This window comes from Sorex araneus, chromosome 2 (assembly GCF_027595985.1).
Source record: "Sorex araneus isolate mSorAra2 chromosome 2, mSorAra2.pri, whole genome shotgun sequence".
Classification (NCBI taxonomy): Eukaryota; Metazoa; Chordata; class Mammalia; order Eulipotyphla; family Soricidae; genus Sorex; species Sorex araneus.
This window is the reverse complement of record NC_073303.1, coordinates 94,554,885-94,576,231: the sequence shown is the minus strand read 5'-3', so window position 1 is coordinate 94,576,231 and position 21,347 is coordinate 94,554,885. Positions and strand designations below refer to the sequence as shown.

The 21,347-nt window shown below is 41.2% G+C and overlaps 1 protein-coding gene across 1 annotated transcript in view; it reads left to right on the top strand.

Moving 5' to 3' along the window:
- TG (thyroglobulin) overlaps nucleotides 1-21,347 on the top strand; it is a 252,528-nt gene that overhangs the window by 70,570 nt on the left and 160,611 nt on the right. Inside the window, exons 28-35 of the mRNA XM_055126733.1 lie at nucleotides 3,194-3,204; nucleotides 4,517-4,582; nucleotides 7,063-7,146; nucleotides 13,227-13,364; nucleotides 14,219-14,395; nucleotides 15,891-16,002; nucleotides 18,707-18,786; nucleotides 19,694-19,837. Coding sequence (XP_054982708.1) covers nucleotides 3,194-3,204; nucleotides 4,517-4,582; nucleotides 7,063-7,146; nucleotides 13,227-13,364; nucleotides 14,219-14,395; nucleotides 15,891-16,002; nucleotides 18,707-18,786; nucleotides 19,694-19,837 — 812 coding nt within the window. The remainder of the gene's footprint in view (nucleotides 1-3,193; nucleotides 3,205-4,516; nucleotides 4,583-7,062; nucleotides 7,147-13,226; nucleotides 13,365-14,218; nucleotides 14,396-15,890; nucleotides 16,003-18,706; nucleotides 18,787-19,693; nucleotides 19,838-21,347) is intronic.

Sequence of the window (21,347 nt, the reverse complement as noted above, 5' to 3'; positions counted from 1 at the left end):
CAAGAGCTCTGTTCCTCTCTGCAGGAGCTCTGTTCCTCTCTGCAGGAGCTCTGTTCCTCTCTGCAGGAGCTCTGTTCCTCTCTGCAGGAGCTCTGTTCCTCTCTGCAGGAGCTCTGTTCCTCTCTGCAGGAGCTCTGTTCCTCTCTGCAGGAGCTCTGTTCCTCTCTGCAGGAGCTCTGTTCCTCTCTGCAGGAGCTCTGTTCCTCTCTGCAGGAGCTCTGTTCCTCTCTGCAGGAGCTCTGTTCCTCTCTGCAGGAGCTCTGTTCCTCTCTGCAGGAGCTCTGTTCCTCTCTGCAGGAGCTCTGTTCCTCTCTGCAGGAGCTCTGTTCCTCTCTGCAGGAGCTCTGTTCCTCTCTGCAGGAGCTCTGTTCCTCTCTGCAGGAGCTCTGTTCCTCTCTGCAGGAGCTCTGTTCCTCTCTGCAGGAGCTCTGTTCCTCTCTGCAGGAGCTCTGTTCCTCTCTGCAGGAGCTCTGTTCCTCTCTGCAGGAGCTCTGTTCCTCTCTGCAGGAGCTCTGTTCCTCTCTGCAGGAGCTCTGTTCCTCTCTGCAGGAGCTCTGTTCCTCTCTGCAGGAGCTCTGTTCCTCTCTGCAGGAGCTCTGTTCCTCTCTGCAGGAGCTCTGTTCCTCTCTGCAAGAGCTCTGTTCCTCTCTGCAGGAGCTCTGTTCCTCTCTGTAGGAGCTCTGTTGAGCTGCGCACCCCCATGATGCCATTGCCAGTCTGGATTCCTCAACTAGCTCAGCGGAGAGTTTTCCTGGGCTGTTGAACTCCAGTTTCGGACACTGATAGTGTGACCTTTGATTAATATATATCTTTAGGCCTAGTTGTTTGAAGGTCTATAAAGGGGACAAATGACAACTCCCACCTCATATGGGTGTTGGGGAAAGGGAAGGAAGGGCTTATCATATCGAGAACAAGAGAATTGTCAAACATTGCCCGTACTGTGAGCCAAGTGCTGCTCTGAGATATTATATTAACTCAGAGGTCCTTCACACAATGCTTTAAAGAGTGTACCAGTTTCCTTATCATCCCTGCTTTGCAGCTGAAGAAACTGATGCACACAAGCGAAGGAACTTCACAGATCCTCACAGCTTGTAGGTTGGAGGGTGGGACTTGTACACAGGTAGTCAGTCCCCAGAGTTGATGCTCATGACCGCTTCTGTGTATCTTGTTTGTTTTTTGCTTTGGGACCATGCCCAGAGGTTTTCAGGGGACCATATAGATACAGTGGCTAGGGTGCCAGGTATTGAACACAGGTTGGATGCAGAAGGAACAGGTACCCTACCCACTCTACTCTATTATCCCTCCAGCCCCACGACTGCTTCTCAGAGAGAATGCAGGGCCCTTAGTAGAGTGGCAGAGTGTTTGACACTTAATGTAGTCTTGGATGAGAATATTACCATTAAAAAAAATTGTCATTGTTTTTGTTATATTTTAAGAGTTGGACTGTGTCTTATTAACTTCTGGAATCACACCACAGAGTGCAAAGGCTGGCACAGAGAATAGACATAATATCTGTGGAGTGTATATTTACCAAAGTCTGGAAAAATTATTGCAGAACTTGGTGGAATTCCACAAGGCTTAGTTTCTTTGGGGGTAAATCAAACCAAACAGCTTATTTAGATGATGAGTAGTAAACATATGGTATTCATTACTCTGTGAGGTAGCCCTGGGTAAAAACAGCCATTTGCAGAAAGACGAATGATATCTTCATGGGCAATAAATCCAGAATGAAGTGCTTAACACGGAGCATGTGCTTGGTACATGCCTAAAAAATAAGGAATGTGCCCTTGTCAGGGAGATGGGGTGATTACAGAATGGCTTTAGAAGTTCAGAGATTTTTTTCAGTACCCCATATGTTAAGATATATATTGAGATACAAACCAAGCTTAAAGAAGGTGCCCTTTGATGAGGATTTCAGGCAGTCTGAAGTATATTCATCAGCTTCCAAATTGGAGGTTACCTAAACATATACTGGTGGAGTATGTCAGCATCTACACTATGTTTTACAAAGTGTTTTTTTTTTTTAACTATCAACTCCGTGGATCTTTTTAAGAATGGCCTGAGTCAGAGGGTTCTAGCCCTGTGCTACCCAGAAAGTGAATGTCAGGGCTAGGGCATATGCTACAAATTTTTTTCCTCTCCTTAAATGTCACATAGGGGACACGAACCTACTGCTTTGGAGAACAACATAATTATACAAACAAGCTCCTCCCAGTGTGTTCAGCATTTGCCGTTCAATGGCTTTGCCTCTGACTTGCTGGGAGTTGAAAGAGCTGAATTAAAGGACTTCAGTTCGTCTCATACCACTAAGTTCCTGAGTTCATAACTGAGGATTTGGTTCTTTGGACATCTTTTGGTGCCTACTATCCTCCAGACATTGGGTGATTCACGTCTTTGAGGGTTTTATAGAGCTAGGAGGAGGAGACAAGTTCCAAAAAGAGCGAGAAGGTGAGGTTTGGCCTTGCTAAAGTCAGTTGGGACATGCCTGAACTGCCACAGAGGAGATTCGTTATATGATCCCTGTGACCCATCACTCAGCCTGAGAACCCACAGAATGTGAGGTTGAGGCCAGAAATTGGAGGTCAGAGAGAGAGAGAGAGAGAGAGAGAGAGAGAGAGAGAGAGAGAGAGAGAGAGAGTGGCTTCTGTTCCCCAAGTGCTCACAGGCAGTTGGGGTGGAAGATATAAAAATCATTTTAGAACAATGGAGTTCCTGTTTGCTCACTTTAGCGGATGATGAAGGATTGTGAGAACTCAAAATGCCCTGAACACACCTCTCATTAGATAAAGCAACCAAATACCTGCCAGGTCATGATTCCCAAGGAAATTAGGGCTAACTTCTTATCCAGGCTACAGTAAACAAATAGATCAACCACCAGCACCAGCCAGCACAGACCAACAACACTGACCTGCAAAGCACTCAGAGGCCTTTATATTCAGCACAACACTTTTTCTGGTCGGATATTTCTCTTTCCCATCATCTGCTGTTCATCCTTTGTGCCAGATTGATGCGTGTTCTCAAGAGGGATCCACACAGGCAGCTCCCACATATGGATATCTGTGGATTCTTTTTATGTGTTTCCTGCTAGCTGGGTCAAGTTTATTTCCAAGAAAAACAAACAGCTTAGAAAGCTCTGGAATTTTATAGGGTTCAGTTCTGACAATGGCTCAAAGTATAAAAGAATGAATAGCAGGTATATTAAGTGTCCCAAGTGCTTCAAGAGACTTAAAATTTAATATAAAAAAGATAGGCCTTAGCAGCAAAACCTGGGGCTCATTCTGAACGACAAGGTTTCTATTACTATGCAATAGGACACTCAGGATAGCAATCTTTTTATAAGGCTTTGTTTTTTTTTATCAGTGACTGTCATTCTTTTGTGATCTTGGGAGCTAGACAAGAAAGCTTATGATATGTCACAATATTCATGGCATAAGATGTATCTGGAGTGAATGTCTGATGAGTCGTCACAATCATGATGGAAAATTTTAAAAAATGAACCAATTTGTTATTTGAATCAGCTCTCCTGGATTGTGAATGGACACGAGCTTATCACTAAAGAGAATTTGAGATAAAGATTCAGGAGTATAGTTCACTTAAGAAGCACTAGTCATAGAAGTATAGAAGTGGTAGATAAAGGGAAGAGATCTCACAAGAGTGGACGCTGAAGCCTGGATTTTCCAGTTGAACATGTTGCCCACTTCCAGGTTGTGATTCAGACTAACCACCCTGCCACAGTACATGATCTCTACTAAGATGTTCCGAATTAAGGCTATAGCCAAACATACTGAAGCAGGTTCCCTGGGACAGAGAGATAATGCAGGAGATAAGTCACTTGCTCACTTGAGCAGTTTCTATCTAGCTGCCTCCTATAATATGTGGTTGCCTGCCTCTAGGCTTGATATTTTCCGTATTTTTTTTAGAACTGCCTAGAACTGAGGTGAGAGAGGCAACCCAGTTCTCCAAGAAATGGTATAGCAAATCCAATCTGCCCAAAGTGACCTCCAGGGGGAGACTACATGACACAGAAGAAAATTTATTTTTAGCAACAATTAACTAATGGCAGCTGGTAATAATTGAATGCTCAGTTTCAAGGACCATAGAAGACAGTTTGCAAATGTTATTTCCAGTCTCATAATTATTATCCCTATTTTAAAATCAGGCAAGGGTCTTAGAGGTCTTTGGTGATGGGAAAGATCTTCTATGAGTGTTGCCTTTTTGAATGAAGCCCTGTTCTTTGTGTCAGAAGTTCACAGTCCCTCAACACAATAGTCCCTTTGGTGTCCAAAGTACGATACTTGGAGTTTGGTCAAATATGGGTTAGTATTATGTAGCTGGAAAGAGGTCTAATAAACTTTTGGGTCTATCTTGTATGGAAAATAAAATTGTCAAGTGTGAGAGGTAGCCCGTATAAAGGAGTGGAGGCAATGGCCATCATGGGCTCCTGAAAGAGCAACTATGCCTATAAGAATAAACATCTCCCTGTAAACCTCATAAGAATAAACACCTTTCTTTAAAGGTTTGATGCCACAAGAAGGAGCCCAGGACTCTGTTACCAGTTTTCAGCAGGTTTATCTCTGGAAAGGTAAGCTGGGAGGTGGGATGGGGTGAACAACACACTAGTCATGTGAGACCATTTTGGTCCTCTACCTCTCATTCACTGGGTATTCTACTTCCTGCAGAGAAAAGTATAGATTTACTTTCCAAGTAAATGTTCTGTCCAGAGTAGAAGGGCCTCACTTTCATCAGATAAGATGTTAGAGTCTAAAAGAAAAATGAAAAATCTAGAATCACAAGAAAGAGTGGTGGAAAGATGCCCTGGTTTCTGAAAGTTTAAGCATTTGGCCCCAAGATGCCCTTAATCCTGGGGTGGAGTTCTGAGGCCACTGCACATTGTGGGGAACCACTCTCCAAAGCCACTTGGAAACAAGTGCCACTCTCCTCTTTCTGAGGGGAGGCTGAGGGATCAGGACGCAAGGTGGGAGTTGTCACACAAGGTAATGTCTTGCTTAAAGATAATGTTATGTGGAACAGTGCCCATGTCAAGTATACAGTTGTCCTCTTTTTCCTGGCTTGTTAGTCCTCTGAGTTTGCTGAACCTTAGCAAGTGCCTCCTCCGAAGCATGGAGAGTGAAAGCCATTGAGAATGAGACTGATGAGTGTGTAAGAGAGAGATGCTGGGAGTACAGCCTTGAGAGGCAAGGGCCTCCACCTCAAGGGCAAGCAGTGGAGCATGACTTGTCAAGTCCTTATGCACCAGATGAGAGGCCTGAGGGATGTTCCCCTTCTGTTCTCTTATGGACCCCATGGCCCCTTCTCACCAATTTATAGTCTCCAGAAATATGTCACTGGTGACTGGTTTCTAAGCTTTTGCGAATGGAGAAAGAATGGGGTGTGAACTGGGAGTAATGAGTCATGAATGCCATCCATGTGCTCTTGGGAGGATCAGTCAGCTCCTCTAGGCTCTGGCTGTATAATAGAGCAGTAAAGACTGCACTTACCTCATAAACAGTGTGAGCATTGACGTGGTCTAATATTTTGTGTGCAGAACTTAGAATTGCACCTCGTGCACAATATAGGTTGATGAATGATCATGGTGTTGGTAATGGTGATAGTGATGTACAGCGAGTAGGACAAGGAAGCAAATGTCAAGAATGGAGAATGGAGGAAGAGATAAATAAAAGGAAGGTGGATCATTATTTACACCTACAAGTCATATGATGAAAGGATACCTTGCCTTTAGTCAGGACTCTGAGTTAGGTATACAGGGAGGATGACCACTTGTCCATTTCAAACAAGAAAAACGAGACCAGTAGAATTTAAATAAAATTTCCATAGAATGTCCAACCTGGTCCTGAAGTGGATCTCAGACATTGCTTCTAGATACAGTGCTTCCTAATTATCAGAAATTTCTGGTAAATAAGATATTATCTATTGAAACATTAAGAACTGTGCTTGCTGCCCCAAGCCTTGGTGCCCGAAATTGTGCCTGGTACTAGGAGAACTGGTACTTGTTTTCCTATTGGTTCAAACTGCTTTCATGGAGTATTTGTTCCTGTCTTGAAATTTTATTTATTTCTTCTAATTATGAATCATCTGCTTATCCACAGTGTGTTCTCCTTACCATCTATTTATTCAAAGGTTATTTCACCAGCGTTTCAGCCTTCCCAAGAATTAAATGGAGAGTACTCCCCACCCTCACATAATAATATTATTGATATATAAGTGCATTTTGTTAACTCAAAAGGAATTTGTAAAGTAAATATTAGGTGACAATATTTGTCCTTAAAAGTTGGTTGATGTTCTGCTAAGTGAAATGAGCCAGAAAGAGAGGGACAGACATAGAAAGATTGCACTCATCTGTGGAATATAAAATGACAGAGTAGGAGACTAATACCCAAGAATAGCAGTTTATAATACCAGGAGGTTGTCTCCATCGCTTGGAAGCTGGCCTCACCCGCTGGGGGAAAGTCATCCCAGATAGAGAAGGGAACACCAAGTAAAATGTGATTGGAAATCCTGAGCGGGGAGGGAGATGCACGCTGAAAGTAGACTAGAGACTGTACATGATGGCCACTCACCACCCCTATTGCAAACCATGACACCCAAAAGGAGAGAGAGAGAACAAATTGGAATGCTCTGCCACAGAGGCGGAGTGAGGTGGGGGGGATGGCATAGGGGGGTGGGAGGGATACTGGGTTCATAAGTGGTAGAGAATGGACACTGGTGGAGGGATGGGCTCTCGAACATTGCATGAGGGCAAAACAAGCACGAAAATGTGTGAATCTGTAACTGTACCCTCACTGTGACTCACTAATTAAAAAATCAATAAATTATAAAAATAAATAAATAAAACTATGACAGTCAGAAAAAATAAGTTGGTTGATGTTCTATAAAAAGTTATACAATGCTGCTTTGTGCTGTATTTGTTCCAGATCTTGGTATGGACACCCAGTTGTGGATTCTGAGCATTTCTGACACTGCCATTACCATATTTTAATGAGAGAAATGCCTCCACTTTCTCTTCCCCATGGTAAAATAACTCTTTTTTTTTTTCTGTTTTAGATTCTGACATGGGATCTCGGCCTGAATCTATGGGATGTAGAAAAGACCTTTTGGAACCAAACCTAGAAATTGCAACAGAAACAGGTACCAATCTAAACTCTTTTCATGTAATTGGTGTCTGGTTATGGAGACAACATGTTTGATGCTGAGGGTACGATGAAAGGATAAGCCCAGTTACATGTTTTCACAGTGAAGTCATGGACTCGTCTCCATTTTTTTTAACACAACCATCTACTTAATAAATACTGACAATTTATCAGAGAGGAAACTGACAAATTAGTGAAATAAAGTGAAATAACTTCAATCACTGCTACTGCTTGAAAAGAAACAAGTAGAGAAATAAAAGGAGCAAAAAAACAAACAAATAAACATATATTTCTATTTATATTTTGCTTTAAGGGCCACAGCTGGTGGTGCTCAGGGTTTATGCCTGGCTCTGTTCCCAGGGATTACTCCTGGAGGGGATCTGGGAACAATAAGGGGTTTTAGGGATCAAACCTCAATAGGCTCCATGCAAAGCAAACACCTTACCCCTGTACTATCTTTCTGTGTGTGTGAACAATCGTTATTTATTTATTTATTTTTTAAAGAATCACCATGATATACAGTTGCAACTTACACACTTTTGTGATTACATTTCAGTCATACAATGACCGAGTACCCATCCCTCCACCAGTGCCTATTCTCCACCACCAATGTTCCCAGCCAGTATCCCTCCCACCACCCCCATACCATCCCCCCACCCCCGAGTCTGTGAGTAGACACATTCCCTTTAACTCTCTCTCTCTCTTTTAGGGTGTTATGGTTTGCAATACATGTACTAAGAGGCCATCATATTTGGTCCATAGTCTACTTTCAGCATGCATCTCCCATCCTGAGCAGCACTCCAATCATCATTTACTTTGTTGTCCCTTCTCTATTCCAGCTACCTTTTTCCCCAGCATGTGAAGCTGGCTTCCAAGCTGTGGACCAGTTCTCTTGGCCCTTATCTCTACTGTCCTTCACTGTTAAGTCTCCTATTATGTCATTTTATACTCCACAAATGAGTGCAGTCATTCTATGTCTCCCTCTCTCTCTGACTCATTTCACTTAGCATGATACTCTCCATGTCAATCCACTTATATGCAGATTTCATGATTTTATCTTTTCTAACAGCTGTATAATATTCCATTGTATAGATGTACCAAGTTTCTTTAACCAGTCATCTGTTCTCGGGTACTTGGGATTTTTCCAGATTCTGGCTATTGTAAATAGTGCTTCAATAGACATACAAGTGCAGATATCATTTCTACTGTATATTTTTCATCTCTGGGATATATTCCACAAAGTGGGTATTGCTGGGTCAAATGGGAGCTCAATTTCTCAATTTCTATTTTTTTTTTTTTTGAGAAACGTCCATATTGTTTTCCAGAATCACTGGAACATTCAGCAATCTCACCAGCAGTGAAGGAGAGTCCACTTCTCCCCACATCCACGCCAACACCAGTTGCTTTTGTTCTTTTGGATGTGTGCCAGTCTCTGTGGTGTGAGATGATATCTCATTGTTGTTTTGATATGCATCTCTCTGATGATTAGTGTTGAAGAGCATTTTTATGTGACTTTTGGCCATTCGGATTTCTTCTTTGGGAAAGTTTCTGTTCATTACATCACCCTATTTTCAGATGGCATTGGATGTTTTCTTCTTGCAGAGTTCAACCAGTTCCTTGCACGTTCTTGATATTAACCCCTTATCAAAAGGGTATTGGGTGGTGAATATCCTTTCCCATTCTGCAAATTGTCTTTGTATTCTGGTCACTGTTTCTTTTGAGGTAAAGAAGCTTCTAAGTTTAAGATAGTCCCATTTGTTTATCTCTGTTTCTATTTGCTTGGTCAGTGGCGTTTTATCTTTGAGAACACCTTTAGCTTCAATGTCGTGGAGGGCTTTGATGACCTTTTCTTCAGTGTACCTTATGGATTCTGGTCTGATGTTGAGATCTTTAATCCTCTTTGATATGACTTTATGCATGGTTTTAAGAGTTCTGAGCCCATGTTTTGCATGTAGCTGGCAGTTTTGACAGCACTATTTGTTAAAGAGGCTTTTCTTGCTCCACTTTATATTTATTGCCTCCCTTATCAAAAATTAGATGATCATATATTGGAGGAAGTGTGTAAGAATATTCAATCCTATTCCATTTGTCTGCGAATATATCATGCTGTTTTAATTATTGCTGCTTTGTAGAACAATCTGAGTTTGGGGAAGGTGTTGCCTCTCATATTCCCCCTCCCACCAAGAATTCCTTTAACTATTTGTGGTCACTTGTTGTTCCACATGAATTTCAGGAGTGGTCAATCAATTTCTTTGAAGAATGCCATGGGTACCCTTATAGAAATCAAGCTTTAATTATATGCAGATTACATGATACTATATTTAGAGAACCGTAACGCCTCTACAAAGAAGCTGCTAGAAACAATACACTTGTATAGTAAAGTCTCAGGCTATAAAATCAATGCCCAGATTTTGGTTATTTGATCATTGCTGCAATGAACATATAGGTACAGATGTCATTTCGACCATGATTTTTTTTGCACCCTTGGGTTATATTTACAGAAGTGGCATTGCAGGCTCATATGGGAGCTCAATTTATAGTTTTGTAAAGTAATTTCCATATTGTTTTCCAGAAAGGCTTGCCCAGTCGGCATTCCCACCAACTGTGAAAGAGTGTCCCTTTTCTCCCACATCTGCACCAGCACTGGTTGCTTTTGTTCTTTTGAATATGTGCCAGTCTCTGTGCTATGAGATGGTATCTCATTGTTGTTTTGATTTGCATCTCCCTAATGATTAGCGATATGGAGCATTTTTTCATGTGCCTTTTGGCCATTTGTATTTCTTTCTTGAGGAAGCTTCTGCTCATTTCTTTTCCCCATATTTTGTATGGAGTTGGAGGTTATTTTCCTGTACAATTCTACTAGTGTCTTGTATATCCTGAATACTAATCCCTTATCAGATGGTTATTGAGTAAATATTATTTCCCATTCTGTGGGCTCTCTCTGTATTTTAGTCACTGTTTCTTTTGAAGTGAAGAAGCTTCTTAGTTTGATGTAGTCCCATTTGTTTATGTTTTTTCCACTTGCTTGGTCAGTGCTGTTTGGTCCTTAAAGATGCTTTTAGCTTCAATGTCATGGATGGTTCTGCCTACATTTTCCTCCATGTCCCTTATGAATTCATGTCTGATATTGAGGTCTTTAATCCACTTTTATCTGGCTTTTGTGCCTAGCATTAGGCAGAGGTCAGAGTTCATTTTTTTGCAGGTAGCTATTCAGTTTTCGCAACACCATTCTTTGAAGAGGATTTCCTTGTTCCACTTCACATTTCTTGCTACTTTGTCAAAGATTAAGTGGTCATATATTTAAGAGTCTGTGACAGAATATTCAATTCTGTTCCATTGGTCTGCGGGTATATTTCTAGACCAATACCATTCTGTTTTAATTATTACTGATTTCTGTAAACAACCCGAGTGCCCAAGAGCAGACAACTGGTTAAAGAAACTTTGGTACATCTATACAATGATACTATGCAGCTGTTAGGAGAAATGAAGTCATGAAATTTGCTTATAAGTGGATAAACGTGGAGAGTATCATGCTAAATGAAATGAGTCAGAACAAGAGGGACAATCATAGAATGACTGCACTCATTTGTGGAGTATAAAATAGATTAGCATGAAACTCACACCAAAGTACAGTAGACACAAGGGCCAGAAAGATTACTCCATAGTTAGAACCTGTCTCATGAGTGGGGGGAGAAGGCAGCTGGAATAGAGAAGGGATCACCAAGAAAATGATAGTTGGAGCAATCAGGTGGAATGGGAGATGTGTACTGAAAGTAGATAAAGGACCAAACATGATAATCTCTCAGTATCTGTATTGCAAATCATAATGCCCCAAAGTAGAGAGTATGGGGGAAATTGTCTGCCATGGAGGCAGGGGGAGGGTGGAAAACCTGGGTATACTAGGGAGATTGATGGTGGGGAATGTGCACTGGTGGAGTGATGGGTGTTTGATCATTGTACGATTGTAAATCAAACATGAAATCTTGAAACTGTATCTCATGATGATTCAATAAAATAAAAAAATAAATTAAATAAAGTCAATACCCAAAAGTCCATGGCTTTTCTACACGCAAATAATGAGAGAGGAGAAAGATATGAAAAAAAAAATCTAGTTCACATTCATGCCTCAGAAAATCAAATACCTCAGAATCAGCTTAACTAAGGAGGTAAATGACCTGTAAAGAGAAAACTACAAAATGCTACCTCAAGAAACAAAAGAGGACAATGGAAATGGAAACACATCCCTTGGTCATGGATTGGGAGAAGTAGCATTGTCAAAATTGCGATACTGCCCAAATCATCATACAGATTCAAGGCAATTCCTGTACTATCTTTCTGACCCATGATGCAGATTTTAAAGAAAAAATACTTGATTAGTGTAAATCCTGAAGAATGTAAGCAAAATGTAAATATTCTGAAATTGTTTAATGAACAGATATCTTTGAGAACATCTGAGAGAGAGAGTTTATTTCATTCAGTGAAAGATAAGAATCCATACACTAGGTAGAGAGTACATGTGAAGTCCAAGACCTCTCCATCCCGAGAGTTCACAATTATTAATTAGTTGGAGCTAAACTGCGAGTGCTGGGGTAGACAGAGGAGGAGAGGAAGAAGAGGAAAATTAATAAGGAGAAGGAGAAGAAAATGAGGAGGAGTAAGATGAGGAACAGAGGGACAGAAGGACAGGAGGGAGAATTGGGAAAGGTGAGTCCTCTGGCATAGGAGAGAGAGATAGCATGGCTCCGAGGGACACACACTTCTTTTTATTCCTCTTCCTTCCTTCCTTCCTTCCTTCCTTCCTTCCTTCCTTCCTTCCTTCCTTCCTTCCTTCCTTCCTTCCTTCCTTCCTTCCTTCCTTCCTTCCTTCCTTCCTTCCTTCCTTCCTTCCTTCCTTCCTTCCTTCCTTCCTCCCTTCCTCCCTCCCTCCCTCCCTCCCTCCCTCCCTCCCTTCCTTTCTCCCTCCCTCCCTCCCTCCCTCCCTCCCTCCCTCCCTCCCTCCCTCCCTCCCTCCCTCCCTCCCTTCCTTCCTTCCTTCCTTCCTTCCTTCCTTCCTTCCTTCCTTCCTTCCTTCCTTCCTTCCTTCCTTCCTTCCTTCCTTCCTTCCTTCTTTCCTTCCTTCTATTTCCTTCTTCCTTTCTTTCTGACCCCTAACTAAACATTTCTGTGACTTTTAGGGGTGGCAGCACAGTTTCTGGCAATGCACTCTAGCTGTGAATGATTGTAGTGCTTGAGAACATTCTGTAAAAGTCATCAGTACTGTGCCAGCGCTCCATCTACATGATTCCATAGGAAAGACTTTGTCCCCGGACCCCCAAAACCAGTTATTCTTCCTTTAAGAACACTGTGCCCTGACAAAGACCTCAGGGAGCTCAGAGTTATGAGATTTACCTTGTGTTTCCCTTTTTTAGTTGATAATCTCCCCAACTCTTTCATTGGAGGTGATTTTGTCCCCAACTCTTATCACAGGAGAACCTCTTTCTTTATAGAGCCACAAAGCATTGGAGCAGAAATGAACACAGTTGATCCTTGAAGTACTGGGAGGTGATGAGAATAAAGAAGGTGAAGAGAAGGTTGTAAATGGATGTTATGTAATGAATAGGGAAGAACATGAATAATAGTTCTTGGTAGTGAACAGTACAGGGATGACCTAGAATTATCACATTTATAAGCTGAACTGTGACTTAAAAAAGAAGAGCACCTATAGTTTAAAGCTGAAAAAAGATATATTTTGCTTCCACTCCATAAAATAGGCTGTGTTGTTGTGATCAACATCAATATATCACAAGAGACTGAAGGGACATCAGAAAGAATTACCAAGAAAAAAATCCTCCTTGGAGCAAAAATTGAGTCAAGGTTTCTCCCAATGAAGGAGCTAAGATTTTACAGCTCCGTTATTTTAGGAGTTTCTGGAATCCTTTTTCCTGATCAGACACCCAACTCTACTGACTCCAAACATACTTTATCTTCACATAGTTGAAAATGTGTGTGCATGTGTGTGTGTGTCTGTGTGTGTCTATGTGATATTCACTGTTAACATAAATGTAAAGGAACTTAATTCCCTCATTCCCTCTCCCTCAGATGTGACAACAGAACTCTTCTTCCCTGTTGACCTTAACAAGGTCACTGTTAATGGAAATCAATCTCTACCAAGCCAGCAGTATAAGCTTTTCAAACATCTATTTTCATCTCAACAAGCAAACCTGTGGTGCCTTTCTCGTAAGTATTCTTTTATATAAATTCTTCTTCTGGATGCTGTGTTGACCTTGTTGAACCACTCTTAATAAACAGAGTTACTCCCTACTCTCATCCATCCATCCATCCATCCATCCATCCAGACATGCATCCATTGATCTTCTGCCCTTCTCTAAATAGGCAGTTATTGATCATGTACCATATTATAGGGCCTGTGTTTGATAAATGGAAAGCAAAGTCATGTATCAATCATAATTTCTCCATGTCAGTGAGCTCACATATCCCAATGGTAAAGACTGACATGAGAGGGGGCAACAAAGATCAATCAAAAAGTTAGAGAGAGACAGTGTGTGTGTGAGAGAGAGAGAAGTGTCTGCTACATAGACAGACTGGAGGTGGGTGGAAGGAGGGTAATTGGGGATGTTGGTGGTGCACTGGTGCACTGGTGAAGGGACAAGTGTTGAAACATTGCATGACTGAAACCAAATCAATCATGGACAGCTCTATAACAGGTTATCTCAATTTTTAAAAGCTTAGCTTATTATAGTCCTGTGTTCTCTGGTCTAAATGTCTTGGCCTTCCCAAGATGGTCCTGGGTAGATTCAATAGAATTATATCCTCTCTCTCTTCCCTAACATTGCATTTCTGAATCTATAGCTCACTGTCATGGTCTCATATTCTGTCTTTTTTCAGGCCCTCACAAGCTCTCCCAATATACCAGAACCATAGTGCTCTTTCTTGGGACTTTTAGATTTAATAATCAGGAGCCTCTTCTGCTAAGAAGAATCCCCAACAGCTATTCTCAGAAGATTCTCTATAGCTTACCCTTCCTTGGAACTTCCCATGGATTATAACCCAAATGTTGTCTTGACTTGTAGGCTGTGTCCAGGAGCCTTTGTTCTGTAAGCTGGTGGAGATAACAGATAGTGCTCCCTTATATTTCACCTGCATCCTCTACCCAGAGGCCCAGGTGTGTGATGATGTCATGGAGTCCAATTCCAGGGGCTGCAGATTGATCCTGCCCCACAGGCCAATGACCTTGTTCCAGAAGAAAGGTAAATGCTTGATAAGATTTAACATAAATTATGTTCCCAGGGATTTAAAAGTACTGATTGCAGTTCTGAAATCATGCAATTCAGGCTGTGTGATTTCAGAAATATGCAGATTGATTTATTCTTTTAAGACCAAAACTATTTAAAAAAAAAACTCCTTGAAGATATGTGAACCATTCATAAGTGCATCAAGTTGAGAGTCAGTGCATGCAGGAATTGCATTTCTGCCAGTGGCTTTAGTTTTTCTTACAAGGAATGTTAACTATATATTCTTTTGGGAGATTTTTTCACCATGAACATTCCCCATTTCTTGCAAGATGCTTTCATCCTACATTAACTGTTGTATCTTCTTTTACTGACTTTGTCAGATGTCTGGTGATGCTTAGTTTTCCACTAAAATGTCTGAGAGAAGCCCAGAGGCTAATGGAGATGGCTTTGATGGTGTAGTGGCAGCTTGTTGACTGTAGGTTTCCATGAGCATAGCCTAGTCAGGACACTTCCTCCAGAGAAATAGTATAAAAGTTGAGTCTGAAAGTTGAGTCTGGCTGATACTGGTTTGTCTACTAAATAAGGTGGGAAATGAGTCTTACTACCAGACATGGAGATTAACCAGGAAAAATCCCTAGTTTTAGTGTCGGTGTATCTGCATTTATTCTATCTGATGCACCTCGGTGACCCTCTATTCTGTCTTCTGAAGTAAACAAACCTGCTTCTTCTCTGGTAGTGGTGAGAGAGGGTTAGTCTATCTACAAAAATTTAGAGGTGGGTATGTGGAGGCTTCATGGCTTCCTGAGGAGATTTTCACCCAACACCATTTCTGTTCACCTTTATCTAGTGTTATCAATGCTAAAAATTTAGGGATCCCAGATATTGTCTCTTGGTTTTTCCCTCAGGACAAAAAAAAAAAACAAACAACAGACAACTGAGCTATTTAGGTCCTCTATGTCAGTTCTTACTCTTCTATATGATTTATAGCTTCCAGAATTTTGTTCCTATTATTGTTGTGTGTCTATACCTTTAATTTTTTTATTGACAAAGATTTTACGGTTCATGATACTATTAATAATTTTTTCTTATATACCTTTTCAAGAATCCCTTTACTATTATATTTGAGAGTTTTGGGATGGAGCTGTGAGTTAATGGTTATGTTGAATATGCCATTTTGTGGGGCAGGGTGCTTTGCAAACAGTATTCTGGTTCAGGGGGTGATTCCTAATGATATCTGGGAAACTGGGCAGATGATTCAATGCTTCTGTACCCTTCAGTGCTGGGAGCCACAAAGCTACACGTGCAGTGCACGGATGGGGTGCGTCTGGTTCTGAGTCCTTGCGAATTTAATGTATATGTTCCCGAGTCTCAAGCTATTTCCTGCCCCTGAATATGCTGTCTTTAACTGGAAGTTTTTATTAAGCTTTTATACACCTTTGGTTTCATTTTTTCTTGTATAAATAAATAAATGCCTCTCTAAATAATATAATCTCCCTTTTCCTCTGTGTAGTTGTACTAGAAGATAAAGTGAAGAACTTCTACACTCGCTTGCCTTTCCAAAAACTGATGGGATTCTCCATTAGAAATAAAGTGCCAATGGCCAACAAGTCCATCTCTAACGGGTGAGCTGCTCCATTTCACTCCTGGCTCATTGTCAGCATTTATTTACCTCTGAAAAGATGGTGAAATGATAGCAGTTAAGGAAGGAGGCATAAAGAGCTATAAAATCAAAGGCAAAGGAGATAATGGTAATATCAATGTATCACTGTCATCCTGTTCTTTGTCGATTTACTCAAGCGGGCACCAGTAACGTCTCTATTCCTCCCAGCCCTGAGATTTTAGCAGCCTCTCCTTACTTGTCTTTCTCAATGATTGGAGGCTCTTTCAGGGTCAGGGGAATGAGACCTATCATTACTGTTTTTGGCATATTGAATATGCCACAGGTAGCTTGCCAGGCTCTGCCCGTGCAGGCGGGATACTCTCGGTAGCTTGCTGGGTTGCTGGGCTCTCCCAGAGGTGTGTGTGTGTATATATATATATATATATATATATATATATATATATATATATATACATATATATATATATATGTATTACTCTCTATGATTTTTTGCCTACTGTCTGAACTCCATCAGATATGGTGTGGTAATTATGGGAAATGGGTAGGAAGTGTCTTATGATGTGTCTGGAAAGTGGCCTGGCGCATGGCGGCAGTTGGGTAGTGGAGGTCAGCTAGTGGTAATATAAGTTTGCCATATCTGAAACCATATCCAAAGCTACTTATTTCAAGCACAGAATTTAGTTCTGTACCTACTCTGAGTGATTCAAAAGGGGAGAAACTGAATCAGGATGAAAGCAATCAAGCACTTTAATGAATGTGGTCAGCAGACTCACTGTACCATAGTCAAAGTCTTGAAAGCAAGTAAAACTTTGACTAGAACTGTAGGCTTATCAGGGCTTTTAAATCTATCTCATTTATCATGCAAAGGTATTTTAGTATTGTCCTAGATGTTATTTAGGACTTCTAAGTGGAATTTAAGATTCAGCTTGGTCTGGATTTTATTGGTCAGCATTCCTAGGAGGACTTTCACATCCAACTTTCCTTAGACCCATTGAATCAGCGCTCCTGGGTTGTAGCTCAAGAATCTTATTTGTAATAAACTCCTTCTTATAATTCTTTCGCATTTTTGAATATAACTTATTTTGGAGTATAACAATCATTCACCTTTAACTATTCATCAATAAATATTGTTAATGGGACTGAAGCACAGTGGGTAGGGCATTTGTCCTGCATGGGGCTGACCCGGATTTGATTTCCAGCATCCCATGTGGTCCCCTGAACACTGCCAGGAGTAATTCTGAGTGTATGATCCAGGAGTAACCCCTGTGCATCGCTGGGTGTGAGCCAAAGAGCAAAAAAAAAAAAACATTGCTAAGTGTGTCTTGCTGCTGGTGTTTAAGTTTAACTTTTGAAAATGAAGATAAAACAATGATATAGGGGAGTTTGTCTTCAAACGCATCAGAGCAACAATGTCCTGATTAATGAGGGGGAGAGAAGGAGTGTTGGAAGCAGAGGTCAGCCAGACCACAGTGCTGGGGCAGCAGGGGCTCTAGGCAATAGAGCTTGGGTACCTGCATCCAGAGAGGGTATGATCCAAGAATTCCTGGGGTACCAAGGACACAAAATAATGAATTAAAAAAGATATGTCTATGCATATGTTAAATTGCAGCATTTGTTATTATAGCCAGCACCTGAAAACAATCCAAGTACCCAACCACAGATGAGTGGAGGGAGAAATTATCGTATATACACACAATGGAATACTAATTAACTATATATAAAATAAAAAGTTCAATGAACTCTCAGGACTTAGGAAGAGGTAATCAGAACTGGGGCATACAAACAGAGAAGGAAGCTTAGAATAGAGCCCAGGACATTTTATTTGGAGTATTTGATTTCCTTCTTCCAGAACTGGCTCTAAAGGCTGAGTGGAGTCCAATTAGTCACACTGACACTGTCATCCCGTTGCTCATCGATTTGTTCGAGCGGGCACCAGTAATGTCTCTCATTGAGAGAATTATTGTTACTGTTTTTGGCATATCCAATAATACACACGGGTAGCTTGCCAGGCTCTGCCATGCAGGCTTGATACTCTTGGTAGCTTGCCAGGCTCTCCAAGAGGGGCAGAGGAATCGAACTCGGGTCGGCCGTGTGAAAGGCGAAAGCCCAACTGCTGTGCTATCGCTCCAGCCCGATAGTCACAATGTGTTAAAAAACTAAGGGGATCCTGAGATCCTGAGAGGGGGGCTGGAGGGACCGTTTCACAGAGCACAGATGTTCTCAGAGTGTGATTGACCCTTGTGGTAGCTTGAATATATGGGTCAGGTTGTGGGTAGAAACAAGTTTGGCTCCTTGCCTAACCAGGCACCTGGCTGGGTCACTGAAAAACCAGCTCATGGAAACCCCCATTCTCGGATATGCCTTGTCTGCCACTACTTCCTGAAATCCTAAACTGGGATTTTCCCCCTGTCTGATGGTATAGGAGATGGGCCTTCAAAACTGGGCTAGCTTGGTTTACAGCCACACAGGATACATGGGGGAATGAATGAAGCTACGAGGCCACCTTCTAGAGAAAAAAATTTTTGTTTTCAGAAAGAACCACAGAGTTAGGAATCTACCCAGGAAGACTGGCAAAAATGCCCCCAATTTATATAGTCCAATATAAAGGCACCCCCCGATTAAGATTGATTATAACCCAGCCTATTCTAGGGGTTTGGACCACCAAAAGACAAAATTTCAGGCCTGCTTCTTTCTTCTCACACCAGGTTCTTCGAATGTGAGAGACTGTGTGATTTGGACCCATGCTGTACTGGTTTTGGCTTTCTGAATGTTTCCCAGTTAAAAGGTAAAGGTGACAATCACTCCCTCTGGCTGGCATATGGCATTGAAAGTCCAGAAGTAATTTTCCATGCATAATTTTTTCCTAATCCTTCACATCTCGTCCTGGTGGGCAGAGAGGAGTGATCTTTTTTTTTTTTTCATAAATGGGCAATGGACTTGAAAATGTGACAATTTTGCATGGATCTTGTTTCAGTTCCCAGTCAGCTTTGCATAAGACACCTTTGTTATCTTCTGTTCATCTTTCAACACTCAGGCAGCTCCTTAGGGTTGCATTTGGGTTCTTTCCTCTGTTCTGTATTGAAAATGTGGTTCAGTCATTTACGATTGTTATCATGGATAAATTATTTTCTGAACCTTGTTTTCCTAATCTACATATAGGGATTCAAGGCTTACGTTCCTCATGGAGATCCAAGCAATGAGATACAAACAGAGCATTGACGCAGCCTTGGGTTCACTGTGGGTGCCTTATTACATTAACTACCTCCATCCCGAGCTCTTAGACTAGAAGTCCACTAAGGAAGCAAGTTTCATTAGCCTCAAGTGGTGCTGGGCCTATGCCTGGCTCTCTGCTTATTGTTTACTCTCCACAGTGCTTGGGGAAACATATGGTGCTGGGATTAAACTGTACTGGCCACATGCAAAGAAAATACTTTAACCCCAGCTTTATCTCTTTGGCCCAAGGCAGCAGGCTTAAAAAAAAAACAAAATCACACAAAAAAATAGGACAACAAAAATATATAAAAAAACAAAAAAACAAAAACAACAACAACAACAAAAAATCAATGGCCAAAGACAAACACAGAACATAGAGCTTTGCACCCAAGTATCTGTGAAAAATAAAAATAAAAGAATTTTCCTAATTCAATCAGAAGCATCCACCGTGATAATTCTCCTGGTAATTTTTTTTTCAGGAGGAGAGGTAACATGTCTAACTCTAAACAGTTTGGGACTTCAGATCTGCAGTGAAGAAAATAGAGATGCCTGGAGCCTTTGGGACTGTGTCTCTCCTGACATAGAGGTCCATACCTATCCCTTTGGATGGTACCAGAAGCCTAGTAAGTAATTGCTTCTAACACTCCTGTAACATCTTAAGCTGACTAATTTCAAACCATGTATTAGAATTCTGTCCTTGGGCTAGGAAGCAGATTACTCAAGATTCATTGGTCACAAACAATAGAAATTGATTCTATTTAATTGAAACAGAAAAGCAGTCTTTATTAGGAGTCTTTTCATATGCTTAAAAAAAAGATGATAAATCTCAACTCCTTAGATGTTTTTAGTGGAAATTGGTGGGAAACCTCTTCAAGATGGTACTGCCATCATCTCTTTGTTCTATATGGTTGCATTCAATCCTTAAATTCAAGGGAGAGAGTTCAGCCCACTGAGACATGAGTCAGTGCTGGAGGAGGATTGGGCAGTGTGAACGACAGCCCCAGCAAGACTACATGTTCTAGGGGAGAGGATGTTCCTTAAAGCATACTTAAAAATCTGGTAGATGCAGAACAGGGGGTACCTGTTCTGCATCTACCAGATTCCCTTGAATTTTTTCTTTTTTTCTCTTTCTCTCTCTCTCTCTCTCTCTCTCTCTCTCTCTTTTATTTTACTTTTTTTGCTTTTTGGGTCATACCTGGTGATGCATAGGGGTCACTCCTGGCTCTGCACTCAGGAATTACCCCTAGAGATGCTCAGGGGACCATTTGGGAAACTGGGAATCGAACCCAGGTTGGTCGCATGCAAGGCAAATGCCCTACCCGCTGTGCTATCGCTCCAGCCCCACCCTTGGATTTTTTCATCTTATCACTTAATCAGAACTAAGTTCCAATCATTGTAAAGGCAGTCTCATGTTGGAAAAGGGAAATGCTGCTGTGTTTCTAAACAATGTGTACAGTTAGGATTTCAGGGCCAAGGCAATATTTGCCCATGTAGACATTTTACATGTGTGAGCTGATGATATGCAGGCATTTAAGTTCAATTTGAAATTGGTGAATGACTAAATAAATGATTTGCTTGGTGTGATGGCAAAGTTTCCAAATATTTCCAATAGATTTATATTTAGGAAAGTTTCCAATAGGTTTATGTTTAGGAACATTTTATAGCTTCCTTAGTTTCTCTCTTGGCAAACAAATGTATGAGACTCACTGATATCTATCAGAACTTACATTCTGAGTATTTATGGAAGTGGATATACTTGGGAACCAATGAACCTACATAGAGACTGAGCATAATTCACCCTATGTCCCAGGCACAAATTCACAAAGGTGCGTGATATACAGAAAGGTTGAAACACCATCTTAGTAAGTATGCAATTGAGAGGCTGCATTGAGATTTAGCATCATCAACATTTACTATTAAGTGGATTTCTCCTAATTTCATAGTCAATTTTGGGTGAATTTGGCTTCGCTTAATACTTGTTCTAGAAATGAGAACCATGGGATGTCTTATCTACAGAAATATGCAGATATAGAGGATCTGGAGCAGTTCATAACTTTGAATCTCTATTTTTCTCACATCTGCAACACTAACACCTCGCCTAAAAGAGGCAGTGCTGAGCATGACTACTGTTAT